This window comes from Plectropomus leopardus, chromosome 2, assembly GCF_008729295.1.
Source record: "Plectropomus leopardus isolate mb chromosome 2, YSFRI_Pleo_2.0, whole genome shotgun sequence".
Taxonomy (NCBI): domain Eukaryota; kingdom Metazoa; phylum Chordata; class Actinopteri; order Perciformes; family Serranidae; genus Plectropomus; species Plectropomus leopardus.
Genome location: NC_056464.1, coordinates 692756 through 715150, shown reverse-complemented (window position 1 = coordinate 715150; position 22395 = coordinate 692756). Strand labels below are relative to the sequence as shown.

The 22395-nt window shown below is 44.0% G+C and overlaps 2 protein-coding genes across 2 annotated transcripts in view; both read right to left on the bottom strand.

The window, feature by feature from the left end:
* apobec2a (apolipoprotein B mRNA editing enzyme, catalytic polypeptide-like 2a) overlaps positions 1 to 12120 on the bottom strand; it is a 29447-nt gene extending 17327 nt beyond the window's left edge. The window contains exon 1 of the mRNA XM_042497977.1: positions 11682 to 12120. Coding sequence (XP_042353911.1) covers positions 11682 to 11905 — 224 coding nt within the window. The 5' untranslated portion in view covers positions 11906 to 12120. The remainder of the gene's footprint in view (positions 1 to 11681) is intronic.
* Positions 12121 to 17983: 5863 nt separating this feature from the next.
* On the bottom strand, positions 17984 to 21791 carry LOC121951581 (zinc finger protein 436-like). The gene is made up of 2 exons (XM_042497965.1): positions 21547 to 21791; positions 17984 to 19010 (listed from the first exon to the last, which is right to left on the bottom strand). The coding sequence occupies exons 1-2, from the start codon at positions 21719 to 21721 to the stop codon at positions 18055 to 18057; spliced, it is 1131 nt and encodes a 376-aa protein (XP_042353899.1). The 5' UTR covers positions 21722 to 21791; the 3' UTR covers positions 17984 to 18054.
* Between the last annotated feature and the right edge of the window lie 604 nt (positions 21792 to 22395).

Genomic DNA, 22395 nt, shown 5'->3' with positions numbered 1-22395 from the left:
ATTAATAAATAAATGAGTAATTGACTGTACCTCTAATAGGGTAAGACAAAAAAAAATAATGTCAACAATAAGGAGAAGCAGAGTAAGAATGATAGTAGAATAGTAGATAGTAGATTGTCACAGCCCCTGTCTCTCATTCCCCTCCTGTCACTCTGCTGCACTCTACCTGCAAGCCACGCCCACTCATCAGCCAACTCTGCTCACCCACCTTACAGCTGCAGCTCATTACAATCAGCTCTGCATATAAGCCTCTCCAGCACTCTCACTCACTGCCAGATTGTTCTACAGCGTCATGCAAGACTTTCCAGCGGTCTTCTGCCTGATCTCCCGAAGCCGACTCTGCCTGTCCCCGACCTACTCTCCTCGTCTGCCTCCCAGTAAACTCACCTGCCTTCTGCCCCTGACCACATGCTCTGCCTCGGTGTTTTCTGAAATCGGACTGCTCTGCTGGTAACGACTTCTCTGCCTGGCCTCGACAATCCTCCTGCCTGTTCCCCATCGGTGCTTCTGCCTTCGCGGACTGCTCAGCTGGCCACGACCCCCTCGCCTGCCTCCGACCATTCCTCTGCTCTCTCCCCGTCAGCACCTCCGCACGAACTGCTGGCTTGTCGGACTACGGAGCTTCCTCCTCGCCGACAACGGCTGTAGTAAGCTTCGTCTCTTCTCCTCGTCTGAGCCTCAGAGACTGTGTGTGGGCTTTCCGCCCGAAGAACGAACTTTACTCAGTATTCATTCAATCTGCTTCATACCTTGTTTGTTGTGGTGAAAATAAAAGTTATTACCAACTGTTCCTGAGCACCGGTGTACTGCATTTGGGTCCTAACCCCGCTCATTTCAGTAGATAGTAGAGTATTAAAAGAAAAGGACCAAGAAAAAGGAGGAGGTGAGGAAGATTATGAAAAAAAAAACATTAATACCATAGAAGAGTTGTAATAGTAATAATAATAATAATAATAAACAATAATAAGAAGAATAGCAATATCAAAGCAAGCCTGCGTAAAATTCAGGTAGCTTACAATGATGCTTTGAGAATTCTGTTGAGGAGACCATGTTGGTGTAGCGCCAGCGAGATGTTCGTGTCTGCAGGTCTTAATACACTGCAAGCCTCGTTGAGAAATTTGATGTATAAATTTATAGGTCGGCTGAACAACTCAGAGAATTGTATAATCATGGCTTTGACAAGCATCACATTGAGCACTACACGCTATACGTCCAGGATATGGAACCATTGGTATAGTAGTCTCCTCTGTGGTCACTGCCTTTTTTATTGTTTTTTAAGTGATCTGTACATATTGTATTGGGGATATGTTGTTTTGGTATAGTAGTCTCTTCTGAGATCATTGACTTTTTACTTTTTTTTTTTTTTTTTTTTTTTTTTTGAAGTGATCTTATTGCATTGTGAATATGTTGTGTATGGTACTTCTATGTGTCTTTTATATCTTTTGTATGTATTGTCTTGCTCTTATCTGGACCAATGAGTCTGTAATAAAGTTTATTATTATTATCAATATTCATAATAACAATAATGATCATATTAATAATGATAATGATAATGATCGGCTGCTGTGCAGCCCCCCTCCCCCACCTCCTTTGTGTGTTTCTCCCTGTCTGCATACCCTTCTGTGCCCTAACCTGTGTGTGTGTGTGTGTGTGTGTGTGTGTGTGTGTGTGTGTGTGTGTGTGGTGTGTGTGGTTTGTTCTCCCATAGGCTGGGCCAGGTGAAGGCAATCTCCTGATGAGCTAGTGGTGTACTTAAGCTGTGGCTTCAGACCTACTTGTCGCCAGAGTATTACTACTGCCAAGTGGAAGATGTTCCTCATGTCCTCTTAGTATTTTGTTGTCTCCAAGCGTTTGTTTTTTTGCCTGTGCAGCTTACTCCCTTGTGTTTTCCCCTTTTGTCTAAGAGTCACCACAGCTCCTTGCTTCCTGCTCCAGCAGTTGTGGTGTTCAGTCGTCTGTGTGCCTGCCTGCCTGCTTGCCCGCCTGCTTGCCCACCTGCCTGCCTGCCCACTAGCTCCGCTGCCTGCCTGCCCGCTCACTCCCTCCCACACTCATCCGAGCACTCAAGTCCTCACAGAAGGGATTTTCACCTTGGCTGAACTGGTCCGTTTGTTTCACGTGGAGATGACATGGAGCATTCCCCCTCACGTCACCATCGAAGGATGGTCTAACTTCACTCACCTCCCCCCACCGTGCTCTAACATTACTGTAAATAAATTGCACTACTGATTCACCGTAATTCTTGCCTGTGTCTTGTGTCAGTGCTTGGGCCCCACATGTCCAACCCCTCACAGAATACTCTGGCCAACTCGGACTCAGCTGACACAGACACTAATGCCCAGATTAATGCTTTGAGACACACAGTTTCCAGTCAGGGTGTGCTCCTGGGAAAACATGCTCAAGCGCTTCAAAGTAGAATGGATTCTTTGCATGAACTCACCACCCAGCATTCCAGTGTGAAGAACCACCCCGGCCACACCGGCTGCCCCTCCGCCGGAAATGACGGTTCCGACCCAGTCTGCTCTCTCTCCTCTTCTTGAGAACCATTCGTTCCAGCCCCCGAAAGATTAAGCGTTAACATGGGTGATTGCAGTTCCTTTTTGTTACAGCGTTCTTTGGTTTTTTAGCTACAACCGCTAACCTATGCCAGTGACCAGTCGAAAATTACTTATGTTTTAGGGTCGTTAACTGGTAGAACCTGAGCTTGGGGAACAGCTTTCTGGAACAGCCCTGTAACAACTCATGCCACCTTCTCATAATTTTTGGCTGAGATGAAATCTGTTTTTGACCATTCCATTAGTGGTAAAGACTCCAGCCATAAACTCCTTAGCATTAGCCAGAGTGCTAATAGTGTGGCGTTTTCCATCATGTTCCGTACATTAGCTACTGAAGTAGGGTGGGACGACAAAGCACTACAGTGCATATTTTTTCGAGGGCTCAACGAAACGGTTAAGGATGGTTCTGGTGGGGTGTGGAGAGACTGGGTCCCTATTCAAACTGATAGCATTAGCCATTCAAGTTAGCCACTCAGAGAACGAAGAAGAGAGAGGGCCAAACAATCCCTCCACTGGCCTCCAGTTGTCGCTGTCGCCCCTCCTTGAGTTCCCAGTTCAGTTCAGTCATACTCTGTTGAATTACTTGTCTCTGCTTCACCCTTGACCAGCAGCAATGTGACTGTGGAGCCCATGCAATTAGGTAGGACCTGGCTCTCCCAGGAGGAAAGAAATTGCTGCTTCAGGGCTTTGCTTTTACTGCTTTTAGTTGTTCGGATAAAGGAAGGGGATGAGTGGAAGACTGCTTTCAACACACCACTGGGACATTTCAAGTACTTGGTCATGCCCTTTGGGCTCACCAACGCCCCGGCAGTCTTTCAGGCGCTGGTACATGACGTCCTCTGGGACTTCTTAAACAGTCGGTCTTTGTGTACCTCGACGATATTCTGATCTTTTCCCGTAACCTTTCAGAACATGTGGTACATGTACATGTACAGACAGGTGCTGCAGATGTTACAGGAGCATAAACTGTCTGTCAAGGCTGAAAAGTGTGACTTTCGCACCTCTTTCATCTCCTTCCTTGGCTACATTGTAGAAAGCAGGTAGGTGAAGATGGATCCAGCTAAGATACAGGCAGTTATGGAGTGAGAGGTACCCACCACTTGGAAACAGCTACAACGTTTTCTGGGATTTGTTAATTTCTACAGGAGGTTTGTCAGAAATTACAGTATGGTTGTGGCTTCTCTCACTCGTCTCACCTCTCTGCTCGTTTGTACGACCGAGGCTGATTCAGCGTTAAAAGAACTCAAGAAGCGGTTCTCCTCTGCTCCTGTCCTCATCCAGCCTGACCCAACTCGCCAGTTCATCGTCGAGGTGGATGCCTCAGATATCGGTGTTGGGGCTGTCCTATCTCAGAGATCCTCAGGTGAAGAAAAATTGCACCCTTGTGCATTTTTTTCTCGAAAATTGTCCCCCGCAGAGAGGAATTGTGTCGGTAACTTGGAGCTGTTGGCAGTCAAGCTGGCTTTGGAGGAATGGGGACACTGGTTGGAGGGAGCACAGAGACCCATCATGGTCAGGACCGACCATAAGAACCTGGCGTACATCCAAACCACTAAGAGGTTGAATTCTCGCCAGGCCCAGTGGGCCTTATTCTTTGAGCGGTTCAACTTCACCCTTACCTATCGACCTGGAAGGAAGAACGTCAAGCCCGACGCACTGTCCCAGAGCTTCCAGACTGACAGTGAGAGAGGAGCCACACCTGACACCATTGTTCCTGCCTCCTGTGTATTGGCAGATGGTGAGTTCCCCATTTAGTCTGTGGTGAGAAATGCACAACTAACACAACCAGATTCAGGTGGGGGGCCTCCTTAGTGTCTCTTTGTCCCTGACTCAATCCGTTCCTAGGTGCTCCATTGGGGGCATGATCATCCCAGGGTTTCTAGGACTTTGACTCACTTCCAACGACATTTCTGGTGGCCAACCATGGCCCAGGACACCAAAGAGTTTGTCTCAGCATGCACAACCTGCTCCCAAGGGAAATCTTCCAACCGTCCCCCCTGCTAGTCTCCACCAACCACTCCAAGTACTGGGACGCCCGTGGTCACACATCGCTGTTGACTTTGTGACTGGTCTACCCCCCTCAAGAGGTAATACCGCCATTTTGACGATCGTTGATCGCTTTTCCAAGGCTGTACATTTTGTGGCCTTGTCGAAACTGTCGATATAGTTTCTGATCGGGGTCCCCAGTTCACATCTCAAGTTTGGAAAGCATTCTGCCAAGTTCTGGGGGCCACCAGCAGTCTCACATCTGGCTATCACCCTAAATCCAACGGCTAGACGGAGAGAGGCAATCAGAGTCCGGAGGCTGCGCTACGGTGCGTCTGTGTTCCGCAACCCCAAAACCTGATGTTCACAGCTGACCTCGATTGAGTATGCACACAATTTACTCACCTGCTCTGCCACTGGTAAATCTTTGTTCGGGGGGGGTACTGTCGTGATCGTCCCCCCTCCCCCTCCTCCTTTGTGTGTTTCTCCCTGTCTGCAAACCCTTCTGTGCCCTAACCTGTGTGTGTTTGAGTGTGGGCGTGGTGTGTTCACCCATAGGCTGGGCCAGGTGCAGGCAATCTCCTGATGAGCTGGTGGTGTACTTAAGCTGTGGCTTCAGACCTAATCATCGCTAGAGTATTACTACTGCCAAGTGGTAGATGTTCCTCACGGCCTCTCAGTATTTTGTTGTCTCCAAGTGTTGTGTTTTTTTGCCTGTGCGGCTTACTCCCTTGTGTTTCCCCCTCTTGTCTCAGAGTCGCCGTAGCTCCTTGCTTCCTGCTACAGCCATTGTGGTGTTCACTCCTCTGTGTGCCTGCCTGCCTGCCCGCTTGACCACACTCATCTGAACACTCAAGTCCTCACAGAGGGGATCCTCACCTTGGTTGAACTAGTTTGTTTGTTTCACGTGGAGATCGCACTGAGCATTCCCCCTCACATCACCATCAAAGGACGGTCCACCTTCACTCACCTCCCCCCACCCGCTCTAATATCACTGTAAATGAATTGAGCTATTGATTCACCGTAAGTCTTGTTTTTGTGTTATGTCAGCGCTTGGGTCCCAACATGTCCAACCCATCACAGGGTCATGGATATGTACATGGCTTGGCTTGGTTTTGTTTAGTTATGTTTGAGATTAAGATGGATGATAAAAGTATTCCACGTAATATAAAAGGCTGCTATACTGTTTTGTCATTGTGCTGTCATTTTTTCTATTGAAATGTATTCTGTGAGTAGGTTGATCCAGTAAGTGATACTGCAGGATTGTTTGGATTAGTTAGAGAAATGAGTAATGGGTTTCTGTGTTTGGTTGGAATTGTAAGTTGTGGTAAGTCACCCAGCAAGCAAAGCGATGAGGATGATGGGATTCTGCTGCTCAAGTTAGTGGAGAGTTTTTAAGTGACTGCTAACCAGAGTGAGTGGATGCGGTGACAGTCCCAAGTGACGTAAAAGTAATTCTCTGTGCTATCCATAGTCAGAATCAGAATCAGAATCAGAATCAGAAAAGATTTATTGCCAGGTATAGTTAACACAATACGAGGAATTTGTTCTGGTGGTTTGGTGCAACATAAATATAGAAAAAAAGAAAACAGATAAAATAGAAGATACAAATATAAAATATAAAATATAAAATATAACAATGTAAAAGGTGCAAGTCTAGTATTGATATTTACATTGAAATTCACATTTCTACAGGTTTGAGTGCAACTTTATGGTGTGGATGTGCCGCATGACGAGCAGCAGTGCTGGTGATGTGCATTAATGAACACGGTAATGTAACGTACAGTCTATGAGGAGAGTGCGTCAGTGGGGGACCTGGGCCTTGTTTATGAGGCCGGTGGCAGACGGGAAGAAACTCTTGTGGCGTGAGGTTCTGGTCTTGATGGACCGAAGCCTCCTGCCAGAGGGGAGTGATTGAAAGAGTTTGTGTCCAGGGTGGGAGAGATCGGCCACAATCTTACCTGCACGCCTCAGAGTCCTGGAGGCGTACAGGTCCTGGAGGGAAGGCAGACTGCAGCCGATGACCTTCTCAGCAGAGCGGATGATACGCTGCAGCCTGCGCTTGTCCTTGGCAGTAGCTGCAGCGTACCAGATGGTGATGGAGGAGGTGAGGATGGACTCGATGATGGAGGTGTAGAAGTGCACCATCATCTTCACTGGCAGGTTGAACTTCCTCAGCTGCCGCAGGAAGTACATCCTCTGTTGGGCTTTTTTAGTTAGAGAGCTGATGTTCAGCTCCCACTTGAGGTCCTGGGTGATGATGGTGCCCAGGAAGCAGAAGGACTCCACCGTGACCACTGGAGAGTCTCTCAGGGTGATGGGGGTGAGTGGGGCTGTGTTCCTTCTGAAGTCTACAACCATCTCCACTGTCTTTAGAGCGTTGAGCTCCAGATTGTTCAAGCTGCACCAGGACACCAGATGGTCTGTCTCCCTCCTGTAGGCGGACTCATCTCCATCAGAGATGAGCCCAATGAGGGTCGTGTCGTCCGCGAACTTCAGGAGCTTGACAGACTGGTGACTGGAGGTGCAGCTGTTGGTGTACAGGGAGAATAGCAGAGGGGAAAGAACACAGCCCTGAGGGGATCCAGTGCTGATAGTCCGGGAGACAGAGATGTGTTTTCCCAGCTTTACATGCTGCCTCCTGTCAGACAGGAAGTCTGTGATCCACCTGCAAGTGGAGTCTGGCACGTTCAGCTGGGAGAGCTTGTCCTGCAGGAGAGCTGGGATGATTGTGTTGAAGGCAGAGCTGAAATCCACAAACAGGACCCTGGCATAGGATCCTGGGGAGTCCAGGTGCTGGAGGATGAAATGCAAGGCCAGGTTAACTGCATCATCTACAGACCTGTTGGCTCTGTAGGCAAACTGTAGGGGGTCCAGGTGTGAGTCAGTAATGTCTTTGATGTGTGGAAGCATGAGGCGCACAAATGACTTCATAACCACAGAGGTCAAGGCGACGGGTCTGTAGTCATTGAGACCTGTTGTCCTCAGCTTCTTGGGAACAGGGATGATTGTGGAGGCCTTGAAGCAGGCCGGTACGTGGCATGTCTCCAGTGAGGTGTTGAAAATGTCTGTGAACACTGGAGACAGCTGATCAGCACAGTGCTTCAGGGTGGATGGAGAGACAGAGTCTGGCCCACTTGCTTTGCGGGGGTTCTGCCTCTTGAACAGTCTGTTGACATCCTTCTCCTGGATGGAGAAAGGTGTCACTGGGGGGGAGGGGGAGGATGAGTTGGGAGCTTCTGAGGTGGGCAGCTGTGGTGAAGCTCCTGCTGAGATGGGGGAGGTGCAGGTGGAGGGTTGTGGCTGGTCAGAGGTGTGATGGGGGATGGATTCAGGACTGTCCCATTGTCTTCAAATCTACAGTAAAACTCATTCAGGCTGTTGGCCAGACGCAAGTCATTGGCAGCTTGTGGGGCTCTGGGTTTGTAGTTGGTTATCTGCCTGAGCCCCCTCCACACAGAGGCAGTGTCACCGGCTGAGAACTGGCGTTGGAGTTTCTCAGAGTACAAACGTTTAGCTCTTCTCACCTCCTTGCTAAACGCATACTTTGCCTCTCTGAAACCGTCTCTGTTCCCACTCCTGAAAGCTGCCTCTTTGTCTGACCTGAGCTGTCTGAGTTTTGCTGTGAAACAGGGCTTGTCATTGTTATAACTCACCCTGGTCCGTGTTGGTATACAGCTGTCCTCACAGAAGCTGATGTAGGACGTCACAGCATCTGTAAACTCATCCAGAGTTTTGGTAGCAGTCCTGAAAACATCCCAGTCAGTGCAGTCCAAACACGCCTGGAGATTCTCCACTGCTCCACTGGTCCACTGTTTTGATTCCCTCACAACAGGTTTACAGAGCTTCAGTTTCTGCCTGTATGCAGGAATCAGATGGACCATCACGTGGTCCGAGAGTCCCAGTGCAGCACGGGGGACGGCGTGATAGGCACCGCTTAATGTGGTGTAACAGTGATCCAAAATGTTCTCCTCTCTGGTCGGACATTTGATTAACTGTCTGTATTTAGGGAGTTCATGTGAGAGGTTACCTTTATTAAAGTCACCAAGCACAATGACAAAAGAGTCCGGGTAGGTCCGCTCCACACAGAGAATCTGGTCAGCGAGCGTGCGTTGTGTGTCGTGCACGTTAGCCGACGGTGGGATGTAAACACCAACCAGAATGAATGAAGCGAACTCACGGGGGGAATAAAAAGGTTTGCAGTTGATAATAAAAGATTCCAGATGAGGAGAGCAGTGCTGAAAGATCACTGTCACGTCGTTACACCAGCCACTGTTCGTGTAAAAACAGATACCTCCACCTTTCATCTTGCCGGACAGCTCCGTGTGGCGATCCGCTCTGAGGAGTTGGAATCCTGCCAGCTGCAGCGCAGAGTCCGGTGTCGTTCCACACAGCCACGTCTCCGTGAAGCACAGAACAGAAGATGAAGAGAAGTCTCTGTTCTTCCCCAACAGTAGCTGAAGTTCGTCCAGTTTATTTCCCAGTGAGCGCACGTTGGAGAGAAATATCCCAGGTAAAGGTGTGTGACGTCTGCGCTTACGGAGACGCACAAGCGCACCGGCGCGTCTCCCTCTCCTCCGGCGCTTCACTGCATGAGCCAAAGTGAGTGCACCTTTGACCAGAATGTCCAATAAATCCACGGAAGGTGCAATAAACTCCGGGAATAAATCATCAGGGGTTGAGGCCCTGATGTTCATGAGCTCTTCTCTGGTGTAGGAGCTCTTAGAGAACTGGCAAAACACAGAATTAACAAACAAAACAAGACAAAACAGTGCGCACCAACACACCGAGGCAGCCATCCGCGGCGCCATCTTTATATCTTATTGCACTTAGTGCACTGTGTGCAGGTGTCTGTGTTGGTTTGTCCCATTTTAAACATCTTCCCTTGTGTGATGTGTACTGTGTAAATAGATTTGTACTGTATGAGTTGTATATTAGTGTTGGTAGTCACTGAGAAGATGTTTTTATTGATTTGTATCCAGAAGTCGGAGTCGGAGGGAGAGGCAAGTCATTTTCCCATTTTGTGGTTGGGAGTGTTATGGAGTTATTTGATGAGGATATGATTTTGTAAAGTTTTGAGCTTATGTTTGGGGGGCTTGTGATAAACACAATTCCGTAACTTAATTGAGAAGGCTGTAAATTATTATTGGTTATGTTAATTTTAGATTTAATTATGGATTTCAATTGTTGGTAATGTAGGAATTGATCCCTCCCAGTCCCGTACTTCTGGATTAGTGTGTTGAATGATATGAACTGGTTGTTTTCGAATAGGTGATCGAGGTGAGTGATGCCCTTTTGTTGCCATGAGGGAAAGTTGGTAGGAGTCTTGTGCAGCTGGAAGTCAGGATTGTGCCAAATTGGAGTATGTCTGCATGGTGCTAATGCACAACCATTCACCATGCAGACATACTCAACAGAATTGATTCATATTTGATCAGCACTGCTTAGTTTGACACTTTGACCACAGTTCACAAGCAGTGACTGACATGATTGACCAACACGTTCTCATCCTAAGTCGTCACATATTGCTGCTTTTGTAGTTGACCTCCACATCTACATATTATACTTTAGATATGGTTCTGCATCTGGTGTTTATGTTCCTGAATGCCGCTACCACAGTATCAGCAAATGCACATGGTGGGATAACATCACAAAGGGTTTGTGACAACATGTTTACACAACACGCGCACATACTGGTACGATAGATGGGTTTAAGCAACAAAGGCACAGATGGTTAGGGTTAGAGGAAGGAGGCACATAGTAATATGTAGAAATCAGGGCTGTCATCAGTGTCCTCGTGTTCCTTTTATTATGTTGTTACCGGCAGTGCTTCAACCCAACACTGTCCTGCTGTGTATCATGTGCATGAGACAGGTTTCATCCAGGGACATTCCCAAGTGTCACCGCTCATCCCTGTATCCAACACGTTCTCACTACGAACTTGTCTCATGGTGCCGCTCTGTCAGGACGTTCTGTGTCACCAATGACATGTCTCAAATGTTTATGCTCTGGGATGCTGTTATGGTGATGTCAATAAATGCATCCCTATGTTTTCACAACAGCATGGACTGTTATGATCGCTGGGATTAGGCAACAAGGTGGTTAGGTTTAGGCAAAAGAGGCACGTGGTGAGGTGTAGAAAAAATCGTCCACACTCATCCACACGTGAAGCAAACTGAACAAAAGTCGGTTGTTTGTGGGACCCGTCCAACACCCCACCTGCCCGCCCTATGAGTGTATTCACGCTCTTTATATTATGTGGTTACCAGCAGCGCTATTACCTGACGCATGCCTTTGGCGTTTCAGGTGCAAGTGACCGGTTTTGTCCGGCCACTTTGTCAAGTGACGCTACCCGTGTGCGTTGCATGTGGACAAGCCCACAACCATTGAATGATAAAAACGCAACCGATTCTGTCCAACTGATGCATGCCCATGGGGACGGCAAAGGTGGCTTTTGGCATCACACTCATACGCTGAAAGCACTGACAGAGTGGCGCTATTTGATGAGTTTGTAATGAAAACGGGTTGGTGTATCAGGCTGACACCGCAGGTGTCAGCCAGTCGTGTTGCGAAAGGTGGCTTTTCACATTGGGATCTCACACCAAGAGCACTGCAAAAGCATCAGTATTTGAGAATGGGCTGGGCCCTTGGGAATGCTATGAGGCCATGATTAGGCAGAGGAGTAGGATTTTTTCACAAATCTGAGGTTTTATTTAGTGCTGCATGAAGATAGTGACAGTTTTGGCATAAATAAAGAGTTATTTTTTACAGAAGAATTTCCAACTATAGCTTGAAAGGTTATTATCATAGATATTACAGTTTCTGAAAGGTACGTGCATGTTCATGTTCAGTGTGCCACACATCTTGAATGTTTCCACCTTGGGCGTGAAAAGTTAAAATTCACTTCTAAAGGTCAAACAGTTCAGTCTGTTCAAATCTTGTCAGTGTAAGCAGGTGGGATTAATGGATCCTCTCTGCAGCTCAGTAATTTGATCAGACAATTTGATTCAGAAAGATTGAGGGCATCACCAGCTAAAGACTAACTTTAAAAAAAAGGAGAATGAGGTAAGTCAACCATGCACAGCCTTAACTCTGCCTCTTGAACTGTTCCATGAACCACACTTGTCGATGCATACCTACCCACTGATGATTTCAAATGGAGGGAGTTCCATTGGTTCAACCTTAAATTCTTCACTCTGACCGTTAGCCACTGCAGCCTCAGCTGATTGTGTCTCTGCTTTATCCACTGCCTGCTCTGCCTGCTGTCCTTCATTCTTCACTTCTTTTGCGTCCTTGGTCGTTTCAGCAGACTCTTCTTCTCTTCTCTCTTTTCTTTTCGCGAGCATACGATTCCTGTCAGCCATGGTGAAAAAATTGCTGTCTTGAGAATTTGTGGGTTCTGAAAATTTGCATAGAAAGAACTAAGGTTAAAAAAATGTAGATACAGCCAGGAAACAAAAATGAAAAAAAATGGAACAGAGAAGCAGAAAGGCAGGGAGACCAAGAGAGGGGAAGGAGTGGAATGGTAGAGAAGGCAGGGGAGAGCGAAGGAAGAAAGCAGTGGGAGGGGTGGGGTGGGGGTGGGGGTGGGGGGTCAGAGAGAGAGAGTGAGAGAGAGTCTTTCACACTTTCTGTTAGATATCTCACTGATAATGTCCTTCTGTGGTGTGGGACGATCCTTTCAGATATAATTAAACCACCAAAAAATTGACCAACCAAATGTTGGAATTTACATGCTTTTAAAAGTAACTAATATTGTTTTTCACAAAGTCTAAGATATAAAGGTGCTGTGTTACAACTCAGGATACAATACTGTTTGTAAGCAGCGTCCATCTCAAACTATTAGTATTGGCACCAGTAGCCTTTAAAGGCTCAAAAGGGTCAAAGACACAATCTGGCAGCTGCAGCTCACAGACCAAGCACATCTATTTAAAGACCCCGAGGGGAAGAGAGGCAGGGTCCCAGCTCGTATTGTTGAAAGCCGTGTCTCATTATGACAAACTAAAATTGCAGCTGTCTACCCTGTGAAAAAAGCACATGTGAAATGCAATCTTTCACATATGGCAAAGGCCATTTTACCTGTACAAGTACTGTATTAGCAACATAACATGGAAATACTCAAGTACAGGTATCTCAAAATTGTTATTCAATGCAGTACTTGAGTACACTGTGGGTGATTTTTCATTTAGCTCAGTGCAGAGCTCCAGAGGCTCATGGCTGTTCCTCTTGAAAATAAGTTAATTCCCAGCTGGACATGCACTCAAGTCAGCTGATCAGAATCATCCATGCCAAAGGAGGACTGCTGACATAATGGACACTTTGGACCAGCTAGATTTGCTTTGCCCACCCTGACTGAGTTTCAGTCAATCAATTTATTTGTCACATGTAATCACATAAGGAACATAACCCTCCTCAAAAGCTACCCTTTGTCTTTTTTGTTTCTCATAAAACTGGCAGCATACAAGTCAGTTTTGAATTTAAGTGTAGAAGTGAGGATAAGCATGTCTGTCCTCAGAGAACTGGATACATTAAATCAATTATTTAAGTTTATGTTGTCCCAGATTAAGGACATTCATGTCTTGAGAGCCGTCATTATTGTCCTGGAAGAAAATGCAGATGATCTGATATCGTGGACATTTCAACAGTAAATTACATGTCCGTGATAGTTGTAGGACCTCTGGGATGCTGGCTCGATAGCTCCTTTAAGGACTGGGACTCCAATCAGAGAATTCAATCCAAATAAACTTTATTGATTTCTCATTGGGCAGCTACAGATCATAAATGAGCACAAGGTTTGGATGTGTGTGTGTGTGTGTGTGTGTGGTTCTTCCGAAAAACAGTAGAAATAAAAATCCAACATTAGTCGTCAATAACTCTGTTTCCCATACACATTAATAACAATATTCTTAATTCTTAAGTCTTAAATAATCAAACAATATAGCCTGGTTAATTTAAACATGGGCATTATGGTTTACACATGAAAGAAATACAAGTAAGTTTTATCCATGTTAAAATGCCTGAAAATACACAACAACTCAGTTGCTGGCTAAAATGAGCAATTCTGTGGTCAACAGAGGCCTGCGGGGGCCAAAGAGTGCCACTGCAGTAGTGAAAATAGCCACATGGCCAATCATTGCAAGTATGCATGCGCTTATGTACATGTGAAATAGCGTCCAAGTTATTAGAAACAGTCAGTATTACATTCCAATGGTACTGTATGTCACTTATAATATATTAAAAGAATAATAGGTAAGTAAGCTATATTAGTAAGAAATATTGCATCACATATCCTTACCCATATGCAATAAAATTACTGTCTGCTCTGGTGTGGTACAATTCCAGGACTCATAATATATCAGATAAGATATATATACACTAGCTTTTGATTTTTATGAGCTTTTAATTATGACAATAGTTGATGAGGATGAAAGGCAGAGGATTTTGGCAAATTATTGGCAAATTAGTAAATTGGTTTTAGATATTGTTGTCTATTAAAGCCTTTTTTAATGAATGTGGTTTTAATATGCTCGGTATTTAGTTACAGCCGGATTTTCATCATTTGTGTGTATGCATGTTCTGAGAAAGTTATACATTTGTTCACAAAATATGTACAAATTCAGGTAAGAAAATATTGATGAATCACAGCTTTGTGTGTAAAATGTCAGTACGCACAGTTTAAGCACAGATTTGTGCGTAAGCAGTGTTCGTGAATGAGGCCCATTGTCAGTGAGGGTTTCAGTGTTAAATCAGCTGACTTCAGTGGCCTCAGTTTGTGCCCTGCTGCAGGCCATTTTGGAGGCAAGCAAAAAATCAATCACCAGAAATTGGCTAAACCCAGTACCACCCACTTTCAAAGACTGGTATCAAATCATTTTAGAAATATTTAAAATGGAAAAGCTGACCTTCAAAAGAATAAATTCTATTAATTTGGAATAAATGGATCAAATCTATAATCCAAATAGAGCAGACTTTGTAGGCCCTAATACTGTTTCAACTTCTCCTCTTTTAGATAGGTTCTCCCTGAGGAGACTCAGACCTCTCAGTGTGTGCAATCGGCCTCTAATTAAGCAACACCAGAGGGAGTGATGCTGGTATATCATCAGGGCTGTGATTCGGTGGTAGGATAATCACAGCCATGATGATATACAGCACAACACACGACCTCGAGTGTGATATTGCTTTTATACAACAGTTCTACAAGTGTCTTTTTCATTTGTTAATAGTAACAAGCGACAGCAGATTATGATTTGTTGTTTATTGTGAATTTTTTGGCTCCGCCGACACAAATAGTTCCGCAACCGCTGGACTTGACAGCTGTTGCCTAGCAACACATGAATATTATCCTGCACGCTGCTTGATCTGTGTTAGCTCGGTCTTCATTTTATGCACAGACCAGCTGTATAGTACCATGAATATTTGTCTCTGTGTTTTCAGTGAAATAACAATCTGTTAACAGACACTTTGTGTGATTCAGATGAGTTAGTTTAATCACACAGTTCGTCGCTGCAGTGTGTGTCCACTCACCTCTCCGTCACCTCAAGTCCCGTATCAGACAGTGTGTGTGTGTGTGTGTGTGTGTGTGTGTGTGTGTGAGTGGGTGTCTCTCAGGCTGCGGTTAGTGTCAGACGAATGTGTCCCTGACCCACTGCACATCCTTGTAAAATCTGTAACAGCTGGTTTACTCCCAGTAAATGGCGGTTTACCAAAACCCGTCCGTCACAGCTGCCCCCTGTTGGGCTTCCTCATAACTTTTAGTAACTCCAATACATGTACAGTCAGCTCAACACACCATAATACATCCATGCAACACACTTCCTTATAATACATCCATTAAAAATTCCCGTCTTCTCTCTCCTCTCTTCTTCGCTCCTCCCTCAACCTGACCAACAGACAGCTACCTGAACAGCGCCATCCAGCTGTTTGATCCTATGCTTACACCATACTATCCCACTTTTAAAACATATCCCACTTTCACTCTTACACCAATTTACGGAATTTGAACGGCGGTGAAGCGGAGTGATACACGGAGAGTTAAAAGTTAACTGTCCCAGTAATGTTGTACTCCTATTTAAGCATTCATGGAATGCCTCCCGACCAAGAGAAGGGATAACATGCAGCAAAGGGCTGAGGCTGGAGTCAAACCTGCAACTGCTGCGGCAAGAACTCAGGCTCTGTACATGGGACTACTGAGCCACCAACACCTGTAATAATCCTAATTATTTTGATCAAAATTGAAATCATGATTATTTACTGTAATTATTTACTGACTTTAGGGGCAAAATGTTTTTATTGGACTTTGACATTTAAATAAAGAGAACAGTGCTTTCACTTCATGTCACATTGCATTCCTGCTGATGTACAAATCTTTGCATCAAAAAAAGACTAAATATAAACTAACATTAAATCAACAAAGCACTGCTTTCACTTTCACATTGTATTGCATTTTAACGTGATTAACGTTTAACGTGATTTGTTTTATTGTTTGATGTTTATTGATTCATGTACAATACAGAAAGTGCTGTGACTCTGCATTTTGTAAAATGATTTCTTTTTGCAAGTGTGATAAATCATTCCACTAAATGCTTGATGAGGAAATGACATACAATTACTCGTGATTATTTCTCCCCTTTTTCAGTGGTGCGACACATGCACCTTTATTTTAAATATTTCTGTCACCATCACGCTGCCTCAGGCAGATGATAGCAAGCAGCCAAGAGGAAGATGATGAGAATGCTATATACACGAGAATAAATCATCATCAGTCTGTTTTTGGAGAAACTCAGGAACAAAAAACATGCTATGTACACAAAAGCTGTACTCAGGAAACACCACGTCCCTGCCGGACATCTCACTTCGCCAACTTCTTGCAGCAACAGCTGCTCAGTTTCAACAATGTTACTGTAGACTGAAAAAAAATTGCATGCAGACTGAAATCCCTCCACATGATGACTTAAACCAGCAGTGAGTAAGAGAAAGTATAAATATAAAGAAATGTCCACTAGCCACTAAGCTAACTTATGCAATCTAAAATGCCACAGGCTTATGCTAAAACATTAACATGTATATGTGGGGGAAATGTGATTTACAAAAGATAGCTGTTTTGTCTATATTTGATAGGTATTATTGAGCTGATTTTTATACTTTTGTTAAAAGATCTTGTTATTAATTCACATTAGAAGAAAAGTTTGTCTTTCAGTTCCTGAAGTTTTAGGAAAAAGATCATGGTCTGAATTAAAATGAAAACATCTTTTTTTCAGAAAGGGTTTTCTGACAGAATTAACCAGTTTTAATTATTTACAATTATTTTGATGTTTTCAACGTTTTTGTCCAAAAGCAAAAAAAACAAAAACAAAACAAAGGATGGCAGCTTCCTCTGTAACCAACTGTGTTAAATGAGCAGATAATATAGTCTCATATTAATCACAGGCCCCTCACATCCCCTAAATCGAATCGAATGGAAAACGTATCTTGGCAGACTTTGTGATATCTGCAATTATTGTGTCATTATTCAAAGTATCAATATAAATTCTTATAGTGATGAAACCAGTGATTTACACCCCCATTAATATTTCCATACAGACGTTAACATCTTTGATGCTACATTATATTTAGCATCAAAATACACCCTTCTCTAGTCTCTAGAGAACAGTAGCTGTGTTTATTTGGATGTTAAGTCTTACAGGAAGTGTTGCAAATACAGAGCAGCTTATAAACACTTCTGAGAGAAAAACAATAAGATGTCAGTTGTTTGTTTACAAAGGAAAAAGAAAAGTCACAGATCAATGTTTTTTTTTTCTTGTTTAAGTATTACTTACTTATTTGTTGATTTATTTGTTTATTTTAATGGCGAAGGGATAGCAAAGTCTACCAACATTTCAGTAAACAGCAGCACAGCCTACAGATCAAATAAAAAAAGAACATAAAATGGGAATAAGCTTTGTTTTTCAGCAAGGTTTGTTCCAAAGCTGCTGCTGTAGTTGTACTCTCCACCTTAGTGAGCGGAGCTTCAGCTGTGAAGGCCTCTACAAACAGAGTGACACTCTGAGACAGAGAGGGAGTGGGTAGGGTTGGGTTTGGGAAAGGCACACTGAGAGAGGTTTTAATTGGTAAAAGAAGTATGGTTTAACTTTTGATCACGTTGGACTGGCAAATCTGTTGTGCTGAGGTAAACTGACATCATAACAGACCTTTCTGTGGACACAAAAACAGACCTGATATCAGTCGATTTTGAATTGGACTCTGGGTCTGATGGCAAACATGACAGCTGGAGTTTGGTTCCAACACCATATTTCATGCTGCTCCCTGTTCCCAGTTTGCTAAATACCTGGATTCATTTCAGTGTAACACTAAATGATTTCTTATAAAACATTTTCTCTCTCCTCTTTTCATTTACACAGCAGATTGTTGCCAGCCGGTGCTGAGTGTCAGCTGAAGCGGCTGCTCTTCAGTTAAACTGCTCTGCTCACCAGGACATCTGTGGTTTTTGAGGTGTGACAGCACACTAAATCTTCTCTCACATCCACTGGAACTGAACACTTTCTCCTGTGTGGATTCTGCTGTGTTTATTCAGATTTCCCTTTTCACTAAATCTTTTACCGCAGAATGAGCAGGAATACGGTTTCTCCCCAGTGTGGACCCTCATGTGTCTGACTAGACTCCCTCTCTCGTTGTACTTTTTCTTGCACACTGAGCAGCTGAAAGGCCTCTCTCCTGTATGAATTCTTATGTGTGCAACTAACGATCCACTTTGGGTGAACTTTTTACCACATACTAAGCAAGAAAAAGGCCTCTCTCCTGTGTGTTTTCTCATGTGAATATGCAAACTTCCCTTCTGCCTAAATGTCTTGGCACATTCGGTGCAGTGAAACGGCCTTTCTCCTGTGTGGCAGGTTATGTGTCTCTGCAGATATGTGTTGTTCTTAAAGGTTTTGCTACATGCTGGGCATTTATGGAATACCTTCTGATTATGAAATCTTTTATGAGTCACAGCTTTTATGTCTTTCTGTGTGTCTAAAAATGGCTGATATTTAATCTTTTGGTTGTGATCATCATCCAAGTCTTCAGTCTCGGTTTTCAAACACTTTGAAAGGAAAATCTGACCATTGCTAGGTGCTTTTATAAAATCAGCCACATGTAAGTCCAGGGCAGGTTCTGATCCCACAGCTCCGGCTTCTTTCTGCTGAGCTGGACCACTGACTGCAGGCTCCGCCTCACTCTGCTCCTCTTTTAGTCTGTGATGAAGAGGTTTCTCTTCATCGTCTTCACTCTCTCCAGAGACTGGAGCGAACTGGAACTCTGGGATCTCTTCCTCCTCCGGCCCTTGAGGCCCCTGCCTGATCCAGACTTCTTCTGGTTCCTCTTTAATGCAAGGAGCCTCTGGGCCCTCAGGGTACAGACTGCAGCTCAGCTCCTGCTGTTTAGAAGGAATCTTTGTATTGACAATCAGTGACTGTATTTCCTGAGACACACCTGAAAGACAAACATCCAGGACAAAGACATGTACAGAATTCAATAAGGAGTTCTTTTAATGAACGCTGTGTATCTACAGAATACAGAGATCAGGGTTGAGCTGCTTTCGGATTTTTACTGTGTGATTGTTGTGAACAAAAAGATCATGGTTAAAGTTATTACCAGGTTATTGAAACATTAAAGCACCACTTCAGGGCTGAAAGACGACATATTTCTTCACCAGGATTTTTATTGACAGGGGTTTCCTTATCCGCTGGGACGGTCCAAGGACGTAGGGGTGGTGTATGCTTAAAAGCCCCATGAGGCCTTACTGGGCTTTATAAATAAAACTGAACGGAATTGAAACACTGATCATTAAGCACTACCTTTACAAACATGAAGATATGAAGTTACACATCAGAAATAGACATTCATATCAATGTTATTATTATTTGAATTGTTGCAATGTTTTAAAGGGGCATATTAGCCAAACTGACTTCATTTCCCCCAGAGACATATTGTGACTTCATATTACAAATAAATTGTTTGAATTTAACTTAATCATGTACCAACATGGGCATGCAGTGCTGTATAAGTGAAAGATGTAGAAAGTGTTAATAATTTTATATTTATATTTAATTTCGATCTTATCTTTCTTGTATTTGTTGTGTTTTTACATTGTCTAATTGTACCGACTTTTTTCCCCTTTTTTCTACTTCTGACTCCTGATCATTAAAGTCATAACAAAGTAATATAACATTACTATAACATTACTAACAGGATTGCGGGATAACATTATTACATGTACTATGTCACATAAAGAATAACCACCTGAAACTCTTTGTTTTCTTTATTTCACTCATAAGTGCTGCGCCACATCCTTCAGTGTGGACCAGAAAAAGTGACACCAAAAGTTTTGTGTTTTGAAATGTCATTGAAGGCTCATCGTTACAGACGGGGGCTGATGATCAACACAGCTGGGTGATGTATTTGAATAGGATGTGTTTTCCATGAAACAACACCAACACACTGTCCCCTTCTTACGCACATTTCTCTGTCAGCTCAGCTGTTATAGCTGACCACCAACCATGAAACTGCAGCTCAGTTTTCCAGCTCTGCTGTCTCAGTTGCACCCGTCATAGTAACTGACTCACACGCCCATCAGCTTGTTGTGCTAACCTCAGCATATGTATACTGTATTACATATGACAGGCCTACAAATATGAATCCCTTTCTCATAACTGATCAAACTTTGATCCTCTGCCTGCCTGTCAGTAGGAGGCTTCCCTTTAGATTTGTGGCCATGTATGAGGGGTTTCTGAGAGGTGATAGTCCACAATTTCACAGAGGAATTGTGTATTTAAAACTTCCAGATAATCCACTCAACTTTTGAAGAGTTATGTGATGCAATGACACCTTTTGTAGCTCCTGCTGCATCATGAGGGAGCCAGCCTACTGACAAGCACACAGCCATAGCATCATGTGACCTACAAAAGCCAATAATGCGTCTTATTGCAGTTTTTCAAAATATGGCTGTTTCCAATTGCCTGAAATACCACCTCATGCGAGCGTAATTTTTTTTGCGATAAATGGGAGTTTTTTCTGAAGCTGACATGTTTTCATTAGGCATATTTTAAATTCGCAATTTCAATTTGCGCAATTTGGGAGTTAATGGAAACCCGCCTAATGTGTCCAGGGCTATCCGTTTAAAGCTCAAGGCCATTATTATTATTATTCTATAGCATCAGATATTAAACCAAGAGAGTGATTCAAACTGTGTTAAAGAGTAACGTTAGTTTACGTTACAGGGGAACGACATTGTCCTACAGAGTAACAATAATTTTTGTTACAGTGGAACATTCTTTTGTGTTACAATGGATAGTCAGTGTGTGTAATAGTGTAATAATAATTTGTGTTTAAGTGGAACATATTCTGCATTACTGTGGAATGTCAGTTTGTGTAACAGAGTAACAATAGTTTGTGTCAAAGTAGAACAATTGTTTGTGTTACAGTGAAAAGTCAGTTTCTGTTACAGTGGAACGTAGGATTGTGTAAAGGTGTAATGATTGTTTGTGTTACTGTGGAACATCATTCTTTGTTACGTTGCAATGACTGTTACTTTTGTTACAGAGTAACGTCAGTTTGTGTTACACCGGAACGTTAGTTTGTGTTACAGTGTAACTGGTGTGCTGGCTGGTTTTATGACGATCAGCTGTACTGGATCAGTTCAGGTCAACTGAATCTTTACAGATCTGTTTGTGTTTTCCCTTCGGCAGATACGATATCTCGTCTCCTCACTCTGACAGCTCACACTGTTGATGCTGATCAATCCAGCTTGTTAAGCAAGCTCACAGTGATGGAGTGCTTCCGGTGGCACCCAATGGTAATGTCACGTTCAACAGTTTCATGCAGCAACTCAAACACAAAATTGAATGCGTGACCAGGCTTCTGGCCAGTAAGGTAGTTCTGAGGCGAGACCTACAGCAGTGAGTAGTTCATTCAATCAGAAAGAATCTGGTTCGACGATACATATAGTCATAAAAAATGAGAGTCAAACCTGTGTCGGTGTTGAAGGGGGTAATGGCGGGCAGCTGCTGAGCTCCCAGCAGCCGCCGGCGGTCATCAAGCTCCTGTTCGTACTCGCTGATTGTTTTCTCAAACATGGCCATGATTTCTTCCACAGCCGTGGTGAGCCGCTGACTGACGAACGCTCTCAGTGACCGGAGGGACATACTGACAGCTGACCGGGGGACACACACCGGGTTACCGCGGAGAGGCTCAGGCCACGCGTGGGCTTCTGTTTATCTTTATCTTCTTCTTCTTCTTCTTCTTCTTCTTCTTCTTCTTCTTCTTCTTCTTCTTCTTCTTCTTCTTCTTCTTCTTCTTCTTCTTCTTCTTCTTCTTCTTCTTCTTCTTCTTCTTCTTCTTCTTCTTCTTCTTCTTCTTCTTCTTCTTCTTCTTCTTCTTCTTCTTCTTCTTCTTCTTCTTCTCAGTGAAGTGTGCGGCAGACAGGAGCAGCCGGAGTGCTGCTGCTCTCCGCGGGTCTGGAGCGGAACAGCGACAAAGAGGCTCACAGCCAGAAGAATCGCCCACCCCCACCACCTACACACGTGTTTCACTGAAGCTGTAAAATCACCAATGCGAGCTAAACCCGAGAAAGCTCGAAGGCGTCGCACCAAGAGATGGGGGGGGGCTGAAAGCAAGGCATTTGAAAGCCCCTGCTCCCTGCGTTCTGGTTTTACATGAATTTATATTTGAAATGTCAAAGGAGGAAAACAGGAAAACAAAAGAAAACAGATAAGTCAGGCTGCAGGTGACATATCAAAATATCGGGGAGACTGGGGCTAATTGTAACGGGGCAATTGTAACATCTGAAATTGCAACTGCAGAAATGAGAACCATGAAA

What these genes read in the sequence shown, in the direction of transcription:
- LOC121951581 (XM_042497965.1), bottom strand. Translation starts at nt 21,721, where the DNA reads ATGTCCCTCCGGTCACTGAGAGCGTTCGTCAGTCAGCGGCTCACCACG. An exon ending in CCCCTTCAACACCGACACAG is followed by an intron (nt 19,011 to 21,546) that starts GTTTGACTCTCA and finishes TTTGTCTTTCAG; the next exon opens with GTGTGTCTCAGGAAATACAG.